Raw genomic sequence first — 18,070 nt, 5'->3', positions numbered from 1 at the left:
GAGGTCGCATGGACGGTCCTGAAGGCTGTGAAAGCTGAGAGTGCCACTGTCCTGTCACTGCACATCTTGGGGGTCCTCCAGCAATTTGACAGGCAGGTGTGGTTCCCAGCACCTTCTGCTTTGGCCAGAAGCATGTTAGCTGGATACATAGATAAGTACCTTAATACAGTTGTTTCTTATCTTAATTATTCTGCTACTGACTGCAGGGGCCTTGGAGAGGAAGGAGGCTGTGCTGGGGAGGATGGTGTCATTGTCAGTGGTAGCTGTTGAACAGGAAACCACAAAGTGCCTCCTATGTGTTCAATCAATTAAGTTGAGTCGGTGGCACCTGCTTGCTCACCCCCAGCTGAGAACTGGTTTCTTTCCTGAATTTAACAATGAACCTTGCCTCCATTGCAGAAAGAAGAGAAGCAGAGCTCGCTCCAGTTCCTGATACAGGAGCAGAGGCTCGAGGAGATGAGAAGGAAGAAGGTGCTGACAGGCCTTCTTCCACCACTGAGACAGAAGAGGAGGAAAGATTGCTCCTGGAGAACAAAAGAGCTCTGTTCAGTTCCTCAGAGACCACACCTGAATGCTCTGCAGGTGGGACTCCTTCCTCTGCTGTGACTCAGGACGAAGAGGGGTCGTCCCTGCTCGAAGAGGGGTCGTCCCTGCTCGAAGAGGGGTCGTCCCTGCTCGAAGAGGGGTCGTCCCTGCTCGAAGAGGGGTCGTCCCTGCTCGAAGAGGGGTCGTCCCTGCTCGAAGAGGGGTCGTCCCTGCTCGAAGAGGGGTCGTCCCTGCTCGAAGAGGGGTCGTCCCTGCTCGAAGAGGGGTCGTCCCTGCTCGAAGAGGGGTCGTCCCTGCTCGAAGAGGGGTCGTCCCTGCTCGAAGAGGGGTCGTCCCTGCTCGAAGAGGGGTCGTCCCTGCTCGAGGGTGTAACAGCTCCAAGCGATGGCTCAGAGCCCACACCTCAGTGTGTGGCTGGTGATTCTTCTCAGAAGTCACGGAAGAAGGTAAGGCTCTTTGTGGGTGCTGAGGAGCAGGAGTAGCTGGTAAGTTGTTGCTCTCTCCTTTGCAAACAGTGAAGCTGGGCTGCATCACCCTGAATCCTGTTGGGCTGCACCTGGGTGCTGGGGCCTGTGTTCCTTGGCAAACTGTAGATGTATTTGCTTACGTGAAGTGTGGTGAATCGGGAGAGCCGATGTGCTGAGCAGAGCAGCTCCCCCTGACAGCCCCTGTGCTGCATTTGGGGAAACAGTACAGGAGCCAGCTTAGTAACTGCTCTGATGTTCTTAGTGAGCATCTTGCTCTGTGTTCCCTGCTGAGAGCGTTTTGAATGTTAAATTTAGAGAATTCTTGAGAGTCACTTGCTTTTTACCTACTCTAGAAGATGTGGCTGGTCTTGTCCCTTCTCTTCCTGATCATTCCACGTTAACCCAGTGTAGTGTAGCATGAAGATGTTGGTATGAGCTCCAGTGGAGGAAGTGACGAAGAATTTCTCGTCAATGCTGAATAAACAGACATTGTCTTGTTCCTTCTTTTTTTTTTAATATAGAAAAGGAAGAAGAAGAAGAAGAAAGCAAAGAAGGGTTCTTCCAGCTCCCAGGAGCCAGACTCTCTGCCTCCTCTAAGCACAGCACCAGCTCAAACCACAGAATTGCCTGATATGAGCGTTACTGCACAAGAAATCCAAACCCCAGGTAGTGAAGCAGCCAAAGTGGGAGCTGAGGTACTTGCTGGTGAGAGTGGAGGAGCACGTGAAAGCAAGAAAGCATTGGATGACTTGGGAAAGGAAGAAGCTGGAAGCCTGGAAGCAGTTCCAGAAGGCAGTGAGAGCAGCGTAGAGGTGATGACCCCCCCAAAGCAGAGCAGCACAGGTAACGTGGCTGCCCCATCTCTAAGCTCTGCAGCCCCGAAGGAGGAGGTGACCAGTGAAAGTACCAGGAGTGAGGTGGAAGGGGGCAGTTGTGCCCCTGATGCCGGCCAGTTTCCAGGAACCAGGATGGATTCCTGGTCCTCGGGCAGCAGTCAGAAGCTGCCCTCAACGGAGCAGAGAGCGGGTCTTCCCTCCACGTTGTCTCCTGATAGGGGAGAGCCTAAAAGTATGGCTGTGATTCCTGGGGCTGGACATCCCAGGCAAGATGTAAAGGCTCCACCGGTGGACAGCAGCTCTCCAGCTGGGAAGGAGAAACAGGAGAGCAGGCAGAAAGCGAGCTGTTCGACGGCCAAGGTAAGTGTGTGAGTCCCCAGCACAGCTGAATCCTTACCAGAGTGTTCAAAGTTGCCCTCTTTAACTATGACTTGTTTGTGCTGTTGATAAAGCTGAGGACCACAAGGCTGGAGATACGGGGTGACAGCAGGGAGCACTAGAAGTGTCTCTCTTTCGAGGTTTGCTCTCCTGTGTGTCAGTTCTAGCAGAGCCTCTCGCCGAGGGGTTGCTCAGTTGTCCCCAGGAGCTGTGAGCTTGTCTCTCTTCCAGGTGTGCTCCAGTGAGCTCTGTTGGATCTCCTCTAAGGAGGAGACCTTCACGCTATGTAGGTGTCAGTTCTTTACTCAGGGATGGGCCTGTAAAGCTCTGAATTGCTGTTGGATCTTTTGTTTCCTTCCTGCCCCATCCTCTGGGGGTGTGTGGCTTATGGACCTGGCTTCTTGCCGATGTTAAAGGAGAAGCCGCTGCCCGAGCATTCACATCCCAATCTAAGGAGTCCCATTCCCCACCCGAGTCTGTCACTGCTCGGGGTCCCTTTGCAGGGGTGACTCCAGGGAAGTGTTGGGTGCCCCTTCTCACTCTTCACACACACACTTACTCTGGGGATGTGCTTCCTCCTTCTTCAGGCTCAACCCTGGGTTTCCCTCAGCAGAGTCTCAGGTGTCGAATATTATAAAACCAAATAATTTAATTGAAAGGTACAGTGACAGGGTCAGCCAGTTAGGTGTCTCCAGAGGGGGATGTCAAACAAAGAAATCCGTGGGCAGTTGTGCCTTTGTGATCTCTACACCCTCCACTCACACGCTTCTCACGCTGTTCACCCCACTTTTAGTCCAATGGTGGTTTTTGGTCTGGGGTCTTCTAACACCTTCTTGGATTCTCCCTCTGTGCCCAGGCTGGCTGTTGACTGCTCTCATCCTGTTGATTTGCAATCTCAGCCCAGGGCTGTCACCTCCTTATCTCCTGGTTTACGCTTCTTCTGCACCTGCGCTCGCTGGCAGAATGTGGGGAACTGAAAAGTTGCAGACTTAGAGAAAACACCACCAAAACATGAGGGCGTTATCGACATTTCCTTCCTACTAAAAGGCTAAACACAGCACTGTATCAGCTGCTGGGAGCACTGCTGAGAAAATTAACTCTCTTGCGGCCCAAAGGCTTCAGCAAAGCTGGAACTCATGCCGAGTAAATCTAGGCAAACAGCATAAATGCACCATGCTATACCCCGAAGAAATTTATTCTAATTAAAACTTACATATTTGAGCTAAACAACTAATATCTCGCAGCACCAATGAGTTTGGGTTGGACTTCTCCTGCAGTCCATGCTGTATTTTCCTTAACCAGCACCTTCCCTCCATGAGGGATTAGTATTTCCAGAAGTACAAAGCTGGCTGGTGTGCAGTGATTTCTGGGTGTCCCACTGAAGAGGGTGTTGGGTGTTTCTGCAGATGTTCCTTCCAGTGTTTCCTGGTTAATCGGGTATTGTTTGTCTTCCTGTCGCAGAGTGAAAGCACAAAGGAGGCAAAGACCTCGAGTGAGAAAGTGCATGAAGTAACTGAGAAGACAAGTCAGACCAAAGGACCCGAGATTTCTAGAAATGGTGATGCTTCAGCTGTAACAGAAAGTTACAAGGACAAAAAGCAACAAGGGACGCAGAAGCCTGCAGAGAAGATTAAAGGAAGGTGAGAACACCCCTGCTGCTCCCCCCCGCCTCAGCCTGGAGCCCTCTACCCTCCTTAGGCCAGATCCTGTAGGTGAAGGCTGGGGAAGTGCTAAGATTAACCCTGCACATGTCATGGGAATAGAATTGCCTTAAAAAGGAGGTAAACTCATGCAAAAGAGAGTTGGTGTGTCATCGGGAGCTGCTGTGGAGGTCGCGTACTGGGTAACGTGGCACACGTGGTACTTGAACCTTTTTGAGTATCTGATGGATAAAAAAATTGAGATTGCCCTTATTTTCTTATTGTTAGGAGCAGCGTGTGTGTTACACATGTAACTCTTCAGGTTAATAATTAGGTTAATAGGTCTCTTCTCCCTGTCACCCACAGGTGATAGGATAAGAGGAAATGGCCTCAAGTTGCACCAGGGGGAGGTTCAGATCCTCTTAATATCCTAATATCAGAGGATATTAGGAAAAAATTTTAAACTTAAAGGGTTATTAAGCCTTGGAATGGGCTGCAGGGAAGTGGTTGAGGCACCATCCCTGGAGGTATTTAAAAGATGAGTTGACATAGTGCTTAGAGAAATGGTTTAGTGATGGTTTTTATGAGGGTTCGGTTGATGGTTGGACTAGATGATCTTAAAGGTCCCTTCCAACCTAAACAATTCCGTGATTCTAATAGCATGAAGAGCTGTTTTGATTAGTGTAGCTTGTTTTGCTTAATGTGTGTGAGCTGGAAGGGGGATAAAGAGTGGCTGTTTCAGGTGACTTTGCTGGGTAAGACGTTTCTGTTGCCTTTCTGATGGTCATGGCCAGAGCATTTCATGCTGCCTTTAGGCAGCGTTTTTCCTTTTTGCACTGGGCTTTACATGAGGCCTCTTACGTAGCACCAGTTTGTCTGAACTGACAGAGCTCATGGGTCTCGCATCCCGTAAGTGCGTGGCTTGGATCTTATTTGTAGTTTATAATGTTTTGTGCAATTTTTAAAAACACAGTAAAAACTAGAATTACTTCTGTTTTCCTTCTGATTCTTTCTTGTAGTTCTGTGAGCCCAAGTGATGTTGTTACGGTATATTTCCATGCAATATTGTCCAAAGACTTCAAGCTAAACCCTGAGGTCCATAAAGTGTTCATCAGGGGGCAAGGTGTTACTCCCTACGCAGACTGGAAGGACAACATCTGCGAGCTGAGCTGCACCAAGTACGTACCCGAGGGACACGCAGGGGTGCGGGCGCTGGAGAACGGGATGCAATGGGGTGCTTCATTTAAACTTCCATCATGGAAGAATAATCATCATTCCTATTAAAACCGGAGGAGGATGGAGAAGGAAGTGTATAGATCAGCTGACACGTCCTTTGCTGTGTTTTGTGTTTCCTAGGCATCTAGGAGAACACGGATACCTCATTGAAGGCACTGTAGCTCTCGCGAAAGAAAACATGAATAAATGCATTCCTTACAAATATTGGATTTCCGGTGGTGAAAAGGAATATGAATTTATTTACAAGACTTCAGTATCAAATACTTATGTGAATCGCTGCTTATTCATAAAAAGCAGCTTGCTCAGCAATGGAGGTGAGCTCTTCCAACTGGATCTGCCTATTGGGGTGATCCCTGTTTTTCTTGGTGGGGTGATCTCTCTATGGACTAGCGTTGTTGTTAGACAGCACTACCTGAAGTTGGAAACTTCAAGGTCAGCGTGGGTATTTCTGTGGGCAGCTTAAGGAGCAAAGGGAAGTGCAAACCTGTGTTTGTTTCTCATGTGATTGTTTCCTGTTTCTCATCTGTGTTGCTGACTCCAGAATGGCATCAGTACGATGATATTGTGTGTAAGTCGTCCTTTGCGAAAAACTTGCGGAAGTATATTCCGTTTGGTAAGAACAAAGACGTGGTGAAAGGGAAGACAATAGCTGCGAATATCATGTTAGAAAATATCTTCAGCATTCTTGGAACCTGGAGCCTCAACAATTTGAGAAGCTTCCTCTGCCAGCTGAAACAGTTTTATGTGGTTACCAAAGACCCCAAGGTGTATGACGGCAGGGAGATGCAATGGACAGAGTTAGACTTTGGCACGCAGCAGGTAAGCTGTTTTCTTCTAACAGATACTGGAAAACAGGCATTCAGCTACTAAACACAGGACTTTAATTTTGCTGTTGACCTTTTTGGGTTAGTTTTGCTTTTCCAGACAAGAAGTTCAGGTGCCACAGAATCAGTGGGGTTCCTTTCATGGTGACTGCCACCAACTGCCTCAGGAACTCGGGTCACACCTTTGTGATTCAGTGCTGTCCTGAACATCTCATAGCAGTCAGCAGCAGAGCTGTGGTGTGGTGACTTCTTGCTTCAGTGGGTTTTGTGTCTGGATATTAATTTCCTAAGCCTGGCCCTTTGGTTTTGCTGCCAGTCACTCTGTCACCAACTCCTACATGCTCGACTTGCATCCTGAGCCTGCCTTATTTTTTGAGCCAAGCTCTTCCTGGTCCAACTCTAAGCAGCGTTGCAGAAAAGGTGTCTGGAGTCCTGGCTCCCTTACCTGCCATCATTATGAAAGGTGGTGGAAATGTCATGTTGTCTTTTTTTTTGGGGGGGGAAGGGGGGGGCTTGGGACCAGTGTCAGGGCTGCTTGTGTCTAACTCTCCGCAGCCTCCCTCCTCCTGGTGACACAGCAGAGGCCACAAGATGGCAATAGCCTCCCAGCTCAGCAGAGTCCACTGGGGGTTCCTGTCACTGCTGGGTTTCAGAAGGGTGATTTTGGTATCACCAAGCACCACAGGGCTATGGTTCCCTTGGATGTGACTTCAGAGTAGCTTTTGAGGGCTGTGGGTAAGGACAGAAATCTCTCTCCCACCCAAGCCTGAGTCTGTTGCTAAGCTGGAGCCTGCTTGTGGTGTGTGATGGTGACATACAGCAGTGTTGGGTGTACAACCATGTCGGGGGGTGTACAGGGCTATTGAGTGTCCTCACTGTAACCAGCAGAAGAAAACAGCTTCAGAAGAAAAAGACTTGTTGGGGAGCTAATGCTGTAGTTGGTTTGTTTCTTCCTGTCTTTACCCTAGGTGAATGATTTGCTGCGGGATTACATGACGAAAATAGCTCTTCCTTTCCTTGCCCCAGAAGATGCAAAAGCATCGCAGGAGGACACAGTAATTAAAAGTAAACTAGCTCTGGGGCTCACCATTCTCACAGTACTGGAACAGTTTCAGCTGATAGTCCCTGGAAAAGCCCTAGCTGGGCTGTGCAGCCTCTTGTGCTTGGATAAGGAGTCACAACAGACCATACAGGATGAGCATCATCGAATCACAAAGGTTTTTGAAGCAGCTACTAGGTATGTATGTATGTTACTTGAGCGCTTACAAGGTAATTAACTGGGCTGGTTTTGCTGCAGGTGTAGCACCTGGTGATAAAACAATAAGGGATTGGGATCTTTAGTGTCAGACAATCTGAAAAGAATCAGATTTGAAGGTATTTTTGGAGGTCTGTGTTCTGACCTCCTGCTCACAGCAGAGCCAAAGCCCAGGCAAGGTTGCAGCTGAGTTCTGAAAACCAGGGATGGAGATTGCATGACCTCTCTGGGGCCCTCTGACACTCATGTACCTCTTTCTTGATGTGAAAAATGTTTTCCTTTTGTCCAAATGGGATTTCCCTTATTACAGCTTGTCACTGTTGTGAGATTAGTAGGTTGACTTAAAACTATTCAATGCCACATTTGGATTCTTCTTGTCTCCTCCGATGTGCATCGTTGCAGGTTTTTTGTTGATTTTTCCTCTGAGTGCCTGCTTATTAGACTGTTACCTACCTGCTTATCTGGCACTTGCGTTTCTAGTTCACTTGCCCAGCTGCAGCTGTTAAATTTCCTGTTGGAGGCTGAGAATTGTCCCTGGAATGCCTGGCTGTGTGCCCCCAGCTCTGGCTGACCAGGAGGGCTCAGTGGAAGCTGTAGATAAAGTATTGGTGCTTGTTTCTAGTGCTGTATTAGTAGGGTCTGTGCATAGAGATTCAAGTAACATTACAGATGTGAGTCTTAAACTTTTACCATATATACTCTTCAATGAAGACAAAATTGAGCTAAAATAATTACTGGAAGTTAATTGAAAGTACATGGCGAAATTGAGATGTAGCCTTCTCCCCCCTCCTGGGTATTCTTGAACCCTGTAACAAGGTATTGTTTTACTCTGTGTGTTTCTTTTTGGTATTTTTCTTAGTTTGAAGGCTCACCTGACAAACTTGTGCCAGAGATGCATTGATTGCCAAGTAGACCAGTGGGTGTGGGTTCTCCCTCTTCTGCATTTCCTTGATGCTCCCTTTCGGCGTGAGCACTTGCCAATGGAGGAAGATACCTGGGCAGGGCTGGAAGGGCTTCCCTTTGCTGAAAGAAGGACGAAGCAGGGGTAAGCCTTCAGAATTGCTAGTTTTATCCATGGCCTTGACGTCATCGTCAGTGGTGACCACCTTACGTTACCTCCTTTTTTTTGTTTTCACCCTTGTTTTTAAAAAAACAAGAAAGGTAGTATGTCGATGGCGGGTATTTGGGACGCATGACCACAGGCCATACTGGTTGCTCAGACTCTGCTACACACCACAGTATAGAAAGCTATGCAGTATATTACCTTTCAGGCACAAACAGCTCTGCAAGCTGTGGAGCAGCTTATGCAGGTGGTGATGCCTGGTGTGAGTTAAAGCAGCTCCTGATACACCTCGTGCAGAATCTGAGAAAGACCTGGAGTTTATTTTCCTTGAGTGCTTCAACTCAGTAGTTTGACTGGGCTTCTGTAATCACCGAGTCTTGGGGTCTTCTGCTCTTCAGCTGTGAATGAACTAAGCACAGGAGTGAGAATGGAAGTCCTGCGTGGGCTGAACAAGCTCTTAGCCTTTTGTACCCTGAAAACTTGAAGATTTTGTTTTGTCTTCCCTCCAGGGAGACCCTACTGCAACTAATGAAAGACAAGAAATACTTGATGGAATTTGATAAGACTCTGGTCAAGTCCTGGATGTGTGTGCTGCCCCTGGAGAGCCTAGTTGAATTTATCCGATGCTTCTCCAGTGATTTGTTAGTCACTCTTCAAGGAGTTTCTTACAGATTAGAGAACATTGACCTTCCATGGCGAACTTATGAGGTTTGTCTTCTGGCAGCTTTACTCAGTGAATGGAAAAAGGCTGAAACTGGGCTGTGGTGTGTCTTTTAGCAGAACCAACTGGCGCTGTAGGGGAGGTGGTTGGCAGTGGGTCAGAGCATGAAGAGCTTAAAATTTAGCTAAAAGCAAAAATAGTTGCTCTGAAGCAGGAGACACTCCTAGGAGAAGATTAGAGGGTTTATCTGTAGCAGAAAATGTTGTTGATGTCGATGAGAGAAGGATCTGCTTATCTGGATTTCCTCTTGGTCTCTGATGGCAAATATTTTAATCTTGAGATCCTCAAATGCTGCCTGAAACTACTTTTTGCACAGCTCTTCTGGGTTTGTTTGGGCAAGATGCTGCCAGTTTGAGAGATTTTCTTGCCTGTTGTGAAAATGCTTGTATTTGTGTGAGGACAGCAGGAACTACACCTTGCAAGAATATAATACATTTTAAACCCCTGGAATGTAAGAAGCGCTATGTATGTTGACTCTGACATCCAGGAAATAATTCTTGCAATTCTGTAGTGTATTTATAAAAGCATTGGAGAGGGCATGGAAGAATACTGAATTCCTTCTTTCACGGCATCCCCTCAACTAACAAGAAACCAGTCTGTAAAATTCCTTCCACAGTTTAATATTTCTGTCTTTTTATTCTTAGTATGTAGATCGTCTTCTAAAGGCACTGCTGTGTACCCTGGATGAGAAACAGGCCAGGTAACTGAAGTGTGCTTTTGTGTTTTGTGAGAGCATCATCCTTTTTATTTACACCGTGTCTGTGGGGTGGGGTTATGGCTGTAGCTTGAATGTGTGCATAGAATTTGGTGGGGCTTTTATTTATTTTTTTTTTTTTCTTCCCCCCAGCTTCCCCCCTTCTGAACAGAGAAAAAATTCTTCCTCTTTACTTCTGTCCTTCAGAGCTCTGGAAGCTGGCTTTTGGCAATCCTGCTTGACCTGTTGCCTCAAGATACACAAGAGGGTCTGCAAGTGCCTGAAGCTGGGGATGTGGTACACAATTCCTGCCACTTCTGCCACGATGGTTTCAAAGGTGGCCAAACTTCAGTCCCAAGCAGTGAGTACCAAGGAACTGTTCACAGGTTGATAATGAGCAAGATATCTAGAATTACTACAAAAATGGTACAACAGACTGGTTTTAGATCATATCCATTCTTGATTTGGAAAAATTAAGTCTGAATTAACCAAGTTTGTGCTACTCTCAAAAAGCTGATTTTAATTATTCTTATTGAAAATAAGTTCGAATGCCTAGGTTGGCTGTCATGGGTTTTGGTTTATGTCTGCTTTTTTGTGGTTTTTTTTTTAATAACCATTTTATAATATAAACTATCTGTAAGCGTTGCATTTTCCCACCCTCCCTCTGTCCTTTATTCAAGTAGTGGTGGGTCTCTGTCACTGGGTGTTTGTGCTTTGGATGCATCTAGACCTTCCCTTTCAGAAATACTTATTTAAATCAGTTGTACGTTGCTCTCCTGCTGAACTATTCTCATTTTTTTCCCCTCCTCCCGTGTGTGCAGCAGCCTCCACGAGACACTGTGCAGGAGGCTCCAGTGGTAGAAGTATTCAAGGAAGCTCTGAGAGAAACTCGAACCTGGTTCAGATGTGCTTTAAGCAAAAATTTATTGAAAGAACACCTGCAGACTGTGACGTTCACTTTTTACTGGGAACTTCGGGTTTGTCATCTTCTAATAATATCTATAAAAAGGGGTTTTACTGTAGCTTAACCGTATAGTCCTTAGTTTAATGGTTCTTTGCTGGTTACTGTAGCTGCTGCAACTGGGTAAGGAGTGAGATGGGGACAGACAGTACAGGCTCCGAGCTGAAAAGCTGTGTTGTTTTAAACACTATTGGGCTGAAAAGCAAGCGGTATAACTGGTGCTGCCCACCTCACCTGAGCTCTCCTTGGCTGTTCCAAGACACGTTGCTGGGATGAGGAGCTGCCCCTTGTTGGTGTTCAGCTGGAGCTGTTGTCTCGCCCACCTGCATGTTGTCCTGGTTGTCCTTCAGGTCTTCCAGCCCACAGAGCTCCCAGCCCTCCCGGGGCCAGTTTCCAGCATCAAGGTGGAAGTGGTTTATGCAAGTGTCTCCTCTAGTAACTGGGACATTTTGACACTGTCTGGGCTTAGAAGCTGGCTTTTGCAGCTCTGGGAGTGCTGCTCTCTGGATGGCAACCTCTGAAAGGACCGCAGGCCGGCTGAGGAGCGCAGGGCCTCTCCTTGGCATAGTTCTTTTAATTTACTTACTTGAACATTAAATCTCGGTACTTAGCATTTTGGGTTTGTTTGCTTCTCACCCACAGGCCTGGAATGAGTTTTTGAAGATTAGCTTTCCAGACGAGCAGTTCACCGAGACGTGGAAGGAGACTTTGCTTGTGGATTTGGAGAGGAGGATTCAGGAGGTAGGGGGGGACATCAGGCAGGCACTGCCAAGGCCAGAGCAGAGAGACAGTCTGCTGTGCTTAGAGAACAGCTTCTAAAGCCTAAATAGGCACGTGAAAACACCGTGGCTTCGGTGATAAAAATTGCTATTGCTGTTATAAACCATGTTCTAGAGGCTCTAAAATTAGAGATGAAACTGTACCGTGCTGTGTTCTCGGTGTCAGAGCTCGACTGGCTGTGGTGCTGCTCTGCTTCTAGCAGGGAATGATATCCTGATGCTTTAAAGGAAACTGCATGCTTTGAGCAATTCTTCTATAGTTTTAAGAAAGAGTGGGTGTAAAGTAAGCACACAAGGATTTACAGAAGCAAAGTTGGCACTTGTCTCTTTTCATTTTGTAGAAATTGTGTTGTCCAGGCTCCCAAATGCATATCCAAACATGTAGGTCCCTTCTAAACTGAACTTGTGTAGCTCCTCATCTCCTTTTTCCACCAGTTGTGAAATTCTTTAAGCCATTGATTTTCATGGTATAATCAGGAAACAAATATTTCCTGGTGGAGGCTTAGCTTGAAGAGATGCATATTAAATAATCACATATTTTAGACAGAAAGATTTTCCATGCATTCATTTGTTTTTCATAGAATCATAGAATTGCCCAGGCCGGAAGGGACCTCCAAAGGCCATCTAGTCCGACCCCCCCGCAGTCAGCAGGGACACCCCCAACTAGACCAGGTTGCCCAGGGCCTCGTCGAGCCTCTCCTTGAATATCTCCAGGGATGGGGCCTCAACCACCTCCCTGGGCAACCTGTTCCAGTGCTCCACCACCCTCACAGTGAAGAACCCTCTCCTCATCTCCAGTCTAAATCTGTTCCCCTCCAGCTTGAAGCCATTGCCCCTCGTCCTGTCACTGCAGGCCTTTCTAAACAGGTTCTCCCCAGCCTTCCTGTAGGCTCCCTTCAGGTACTGGAAGGCTGCTATTAGGTCTCCCCGGAGCCTCCTCTTCTCCAGGCTGAACAACCCCAGCTCCCTCAGCCTGTCCTCGTAGCAGAGGTGCTCCATCCCCCTGATCATCTCCCCTCCAGGCCCTCATAAATGGGCTGATGCTTGGCTCCACTAGGAAACTTAAATTTTTCTACTTGGTTCCTTTTATTGTCTTAATAGCAGCGCTCCTTCGTGCTTTGAGAGGAAACACTTCGGAAACTTTTAACTTGATGAGAAATCTGCCTTTTGCCCTGTAGGAGCCTCCAGTCAACCAAGTCTTAGTCTACTGCTGTCAGCACTTGGAATTTGAACAAGTTGACTCTTCCATTGGCTGGTGTTTCTGTAACTGTGCCACACAGGCTGTAGCCGTGGCTTGCCAGGTATTACCTTGTCCTACCTCAAGGGAAAATACAATGTCACATTTCCTGTTGCATGGTATAGGGCTGTGCATTGTGGTGGAAGGAGAGTTGCACATTGCTTAAGTTGCTGTCGATTCTTTAAGTGTGTTAAACCACCACCAACAAAAAAAATACTGACAAGAAATTGGGAAACAAGGATCGACTTTAAAAGGGTCCATGAAAATATCTGTGATGCTTTTGCCATCGTGGCTTCTGGTGCCAGTCATGTCATAAACTTTTTTGGATTGACTGTGCCTCAGCCGCACCTCCGAGGTGTCACTTCCTGGCATCGGTGACCGATCCCAAGACAGAGGGGGACGTGGTATAATCCCAAACACCGATGCATTCCTCCCCTCTGTGTGCCTCGTGCAGACGCAGAGCAATCTCCTCGAGAAGATACCGTCCTACAACATGAGCCAGTTAAGCCAGCTTGTGTCAATGATCATTGTGAAGTCCTGGCCGATGAGGAACGGGCAGCCTGAGGATGACTTTGATACGATTTTGCACCATGTGCTTACGTGGCCTGACATCAAACGTATCTTCAGCTTTCATGGTATGTCTGGGTAGTTACATTTGTAAGAGTCTATGAAAAGCTGTTCTCTGCCTTGCCATTCCCACTTTGCAGAGCAGTAAACAAATGTGTAAAAATTGTCCTGCTCTTGTTTTATTTCATGTCTCAAAGCCCAAGGTGTTCAGCCTGGTTTTGCAGAAGAAAGTTTAAGGGGGAGTGAGTGTTCCCCTTGTGCTAATCCACTGCAGCTGGTCTGGGGTTTGTACTGGACTAACGAACCTGTAGATCAAGTGGATTTGCAGAACATATCTTATTTCTCTGAAGAGTTCTAATAAGTTGTTGCTACACAAAAATGCAAGAGTATTGGTCATGTGAATAGATCAGAATGGCTCGTGTTTCCTCCCCAGGCTTTGGGTGCAGGCTCTCCATGGGAACGTTTCAGAATTGCTTTCCTGACACCCTGGCTTTTTTGTGCAGGGGTTTGGAGAGTGGTGTGATGAGTTCACAGACTTTTGAGTAGGGATTCGAATGGGAAACGGGAGAACTCTGTATCGTGACGTTGAATAGTTACTGATTCTGCCTGGTTTTTGGGAAGCAGGGCTGATCTAGGTTTTACATGCTTTGTTTCTGGAACAGGAACAAACAGAGAGCTCCTAGAAAAACTTACAGATGAAGCCAAGAACGTAATGGCCACAGCAGACTCTGTGCTTACGAGTGTCACCAGTGACATCCAGAAAGGGTGCATCCTTGTGAAACATCTGGAGGAGATTTTCCAGCACAAGACACAGTTCCTCTGCATCTGGGAGATAAGTAAGCACTATTCAGAGGTAGCGTGGTTGGCTTAGTGACCGATGGCCTACTGTCTTAACCTGCTTTGGTAATTAGTAATGCTAATTGAGTGCTTCAACAGTTAGCAGTGCTGCCCTTGTCCTTGTCCTTTATATGGAGCTCCCAACTCCAGGTCGTGGTGTCTGCATTTCCCTGTGAAAGCGGGGAGTCTGCAAACCCAACCCTGAGTGATGGGCGCAGGGGGTGGGAAGCGTCCCCCTTGTGACTACAGATGAGTTTTCTTTCAGAGCACCAGCTCAGCAGCGACAAAGAACAGCTCCAACAACTGAAGGACTTGGTGCAGAGGAGGCAAGAAGAAGTAACGTTTCTCAGAAATGAGAAAAAAGCCATAGGAACCTTTCTGAACATGTGCAGGAAGGCGCAGGCGTATGTGAAAGGTAGTGGTTTGGGGGGGGGAGCGATTTGAAAGTGGCAACTCCAGAAAATAATGATTTTCTTTAAAAATGACTAGGCTTTGTAAAGAGCTCTTGTTTTAAACCACAGCGAGGATGAGGAGGGGTGGGGGAAGTAAACCTAGAGCGTTTCAGGGATCAAATGAGCGCTTACACCTCAAATGATATTTGTAGGGGTCCACATGCCCAGTGGCATTTTGCACCTGGGGGGTTATGCAGTGAGCTGGAGACAGGACTGGACATCTGCTCTCTCTGACCTGTCTCTCTCTCTTTACAGTGGATGTAGGTGAAGTGGAATTTCAACACTTGGAAGATCTTGGCTTAAAAAGACTAAATACAGTTGTGAATGTGGATGAGAGACCCCAACAGACCTACTACAGTTTGAGCCCAGAGCTGAAAGAATTTGCCCAGAAAATGCACTCTTTTAAGGATAGCCTGATCTTCCAGCAGTTCTGGGAGGAAGCAGCACAGAAGGCAGGAGGGGCGTATGAAAGCTCAGAAGAGGAGGAGGAGGAGGAGAAGGAGGAGGCCAACACTGCTGCTGTATTGCACCTTAATGATGTTTTCAGGGGTCTAATCTCCCCTTGTTTTAAGAGCTATGAAAGGTTGTATGGTGATCTCAGATCTGGAAATCTCACACTTGCTGCAGTTGATACAATTTTCCGGGAATTCATAGTTCATCCTGAAGATATCAAAACTGAACTAGATACTGTATGTGGGCTTGCACCTGAAGAAGGCAGAGACTGGGTGGATCAGCGATGTCAGCAGATCCAGCAATACCACGAAATGCATATAACTTTTGATGCTGCCAAGATCATTGCCAATGTCAAAGAGATTTTAAACCTCTCTGGTGACTTTGGTGTCCTGGAGAACTTGTTGGACATAGTAAGTATCCCCTTCTTCAGCTCTGTACTGTCAAGAAAACTTGGGGAAATCTGAAGCTTCCCACAAGTCTGTTTCAAGAGCCATTCCCTGTCCCAAAATGCTTGTTTTGGTTAAAAATTCAATGTTCAGATGAAATGATTTTGTGTAGTCTTTCTTAAAAGAGGAAAAAATGGTATTCCTCTGTTTGGGGTATGGCTTTGCAGAGGGGCTTTCCTTTCCTTGCTGGAGAACAGGTTGAATTTCCCATTTCGAGACTGAACATTTGTTTTCACCGCTTGGCTTTCTAGACAGAAAAGCTTGAATCATACAAGTCACAGAAGCTGAACTCCATCAGCCCCGAGCTTGTGCATGCCAAGAAACTGCTGCAGGGGATCACTCCCAGCCGTCGGGAGTGCCTGGGGGAGCTGGCCCAGCAAAAGGAGTTCGTCTGCTGGGTCAGAGAAGCGCTGCAAGGTGTGTGCTGCTCACCTAGGAGTCAGGCAGGTGGTGCCAGAAGGGATGCCAGTGTGCGTGGGGGCAGAAGAAATGCCATTATCTCTGACCTTTAGGCTTTACAGCCTCTGATATTGATAGTTAGGAGCATCTCTTAATGGGTTTGGGAGTGGAATGTGCTACATAGTCCCTTTAAACACACTCATGCCACTGCAGTCTCGTGCAGCAGACAGTGGCTGCCCTGCCCCACAGCTGGGCTCAGCCCAGAGGGTTGTCATAGTTATTACTGCTCAGTTCAGACCCGTTATTTAAGAGAACAGAGGCCATCCGTGTACCAGGATTAGTTGTGTGTCTGCCAGCTCAGTGTCTTACATGCACAGACACACACCCTTTGCATACTGCTCCTGTCCTGGCTGGGAATCCACTGTTCCTGGCAACGCAGGGAAAAGCTGGGGCTGAGGATGTCATTAATGTGGATGGGTCTCCTGGCAAAGCTGCTGGCAGGATGGGTGGAGGGAGGTTACACAGAGGATGCTCTGCAAAGGCATTCTTTCTGCATTTTCTGTAAGGGGTGGTGATGTTGCAATTGCAGAGGAATTGCATTAAAGCTGCCTCATTTGTTCATTCGTGTGTTTATCTCATTGCAGATATAAATGAGCTGAAGGTGTTTGTAGACTTGGCCTCCATCTCTGCTGGGGAGAATGACATGGATGTGGACCGTGTGGCCTGTTTCCATGATACTGTGCACGGCTACTCTTCCCTGCTCTATGAGCTTCGGCAAGACTCGGGGTTTGAGGACTTCATGCACTGCTTGATGAAGCTGTGGCGAGCCCTGGACAGCGATGAGAACCTTCCCAAGAAACTGGTGAGTTCTGCTGGGGCAGGTCCTCTCGCATCCTCTTGCGTTTCTGCCTTGATTTACTGCAGGGGGCAAATGGCACTTGTGTGGGGCCATCACAGCAGCTCTTGTTGTTGGAAGAAAAATATCTTCTGTTTCTGTGGCACAAAAATTCACTGCAGCACCTGCAACTGATCCACTACCAGTCTCTCCAGAGCACTGCTGGAGCTTTCGAGTGTGACATGGTGTAGCTTTGCTCTTGCAGGAGCTGATGCAAAAAGAGGGAAGGCAGATGGCTGGGAACTCTGTGCTATTCCTTTGTAGCAGGGCATGTTTCTATAGCAAGAGGCATTGAAGCGCTGTGGGTTCTGTTTGTTCAGCCTCCCGTGGTGCTGGTAAAGAGCAGCTGTGCAGAAAGATAAGGCTGTGGCCAGTAGTTGTTCCTTTCTGCCTTCCCCCTCCGTGAATCTCTTACTCCAGCCCAAGCTGTTTGTCCTGAGCACAGAGGTGATCCTGGAAAGCAGTGCCAGGTCAGAGCTATCAGGGCAGTGCCATGTCTTCTCTTCCCACAGCGTGATTCAGCTCAGCACTTGGAGTGGTTGAAAACAGTGAAAGAGAGCCATGGGTCCGTGGAGCTGTCGTCACTGTCACTGGCAGCTGCCATCAACAGCAGAGGAATCTATGTCCTCAGAGCACCGGCCGATGGCCAGAAGGTGAGGCTGCCTGGTTGTCCCTCCCCTCCTGCAGCCAGCACTGCTGGTGTGGCAGTGACTGTCAGAAATGTGCTGTGACCTGTCTCCTGCTCTGCACAGTTCCTTTCTGGGGCTGCTTCCTCTCAAGTGTTCCCCTTGCTGGGCATAAAGCATCACCTCAGGAGCAGAACTTCTGTGCACACCAGCGCTAATGACTTATTCTCTGGCAGGTTTCTCTGGACAGTGTCTTACGCTTCATCCTCCCGGGGAGCTCTGGGGATAACGAGGCATCATGGAAATACTCTCTGGCAGAGCTCCGTGAGCTGCAGAACAAGCTGATGCTCATGTCAGCAAAGGGAGAGCAAGGCTTGGAGGTGGAGAAGTTCTCTGAGGTCAGAATTTCAAACCCAATGGGTTACTGGTGTCATTGCTGAGATTGGATTTTTGCCTGGAACATTAGCTTTTAAGACTGGGGTTTAGAGCTGAATTGCTGGGGATGGATAGTAGCAAGCAGACAGATCTTCTTACTACTTTGCTTCCCTGTTAAGGTGGAACTAAGCTGGAGACTGGGGAGTGGACTGATACCCTCATCCTCTGCTGGCACTGGGCTTGCTCCTGCCCAGGAGGGTTGCTGTGCTTTTGTAGCAAGCTGGGGATTCCTTCCTGGTTTCCTGGGAATACTGCTGTTAAAAAACTTTCATTGAAAGTTTTTCCTGTGGTTTCATGTCTAGGACTTGTCTTGGTAAATCAAC

General features: G+C 47.6%; 1 protein-coding gene across 1 annotated transcript in view; it reads left to right on the top strand.

Moving 5' to 3' along the window:
• Positions 1-896: 896 nt before the first annotated feature.
• RNF213 (ring finger protein 213) overlaps positions 897-18,070 on the top strand; it is a 57,903-nt gene continuing 40,729 nt past the window's right edge. Inside the window, exons 1-22 of the mRNA XM_014950133.1 lie at positions 897-992; positions 1,535-2,209; positions 3,689-3,867; positions 4,887-5,045; positions 5,224-5,417; positions 5,645-5,922; positions 6,896-7,164; positions 8,042-8,227; positions 8,755-8,953; positions 9,611-9,666; positions 9,868-10,021; positions 10,482-10,637; positions 11,264-11,362; positions 12,579-12,701; positions 13,092-13,272; positions 13,867-14,040; positions 14,307-14,456; positions 14,749-15,356; positions 15,644-15,809; positions 16,436-16,653; positions 17,199-17,339; positions 17,549-17,710. Coding sequence (XP_014805619.1) covers positions 1,646-2,209; positions 3,689-3,867; positions 4,887-5,045; positions 5,224-5,417; positions 5,645-5,922; positions 6,896-7,164; positions 8,042-8,227; positions 8,755-8,953; positions 9,611-9,666; positions 9,868-10,021; positions 10,482-10,637; positions 11,264-11,362; positions 12,579-12,701; positions 13,092-13,272; positions 13,867-14,040; positions 14,307-14,456; positions 14,749-15,356; positions 15,644-15,809; positions 16,436-16,653; positions 17,199-17,339; positions 17,549-17,710 — 4,416 coding nt within the window. The 5' untranslated portion in view covers positions 897-992; positions 1,535-1,645. The remainder of the gene's footprint in view (positions 993-1,534; positions 2,210-3,688; positions 3,868-4,886; positions 5,046-5,223; positions 5,418-5,644; positions 5,923-6,895; positions 7,165-8,041; positions 8,228-8,754; positions 8,954-9,610; positions 9,667-9,867; positions 10,022-10,481; positions 10,638-11,263; positions 11,363-12,578; positions 12,702-13,091; positions 13,273-13,866; positions 14,041-14,306; positions 14,457-14,748; positions 15,357-15,643; positions 15,810-16,435; positions 16,654-17,198; positions 17,340-17,548; positions 17,711-18,070) is intronic.

This window comes from Calidris pugnax, unplaced genomic scaffold, assembly GCF_001431845.1.
Source record: "Calidris pugnax isolate Ruff unplaced genomic scaffold, ASM143184v1 scaffold9, whole genome shotgun sequence".
Lineage (NCBI taxonomy): Eukaryota > Metazoa > Chordata > Aves > Charadriiformes > Scolopacidae > Calidris > Calidris pugnax.
Note: the sequence above shows the minus strand (reverse complement) of the source record. Positions and strands in the feature narration are given on the sequence as shown.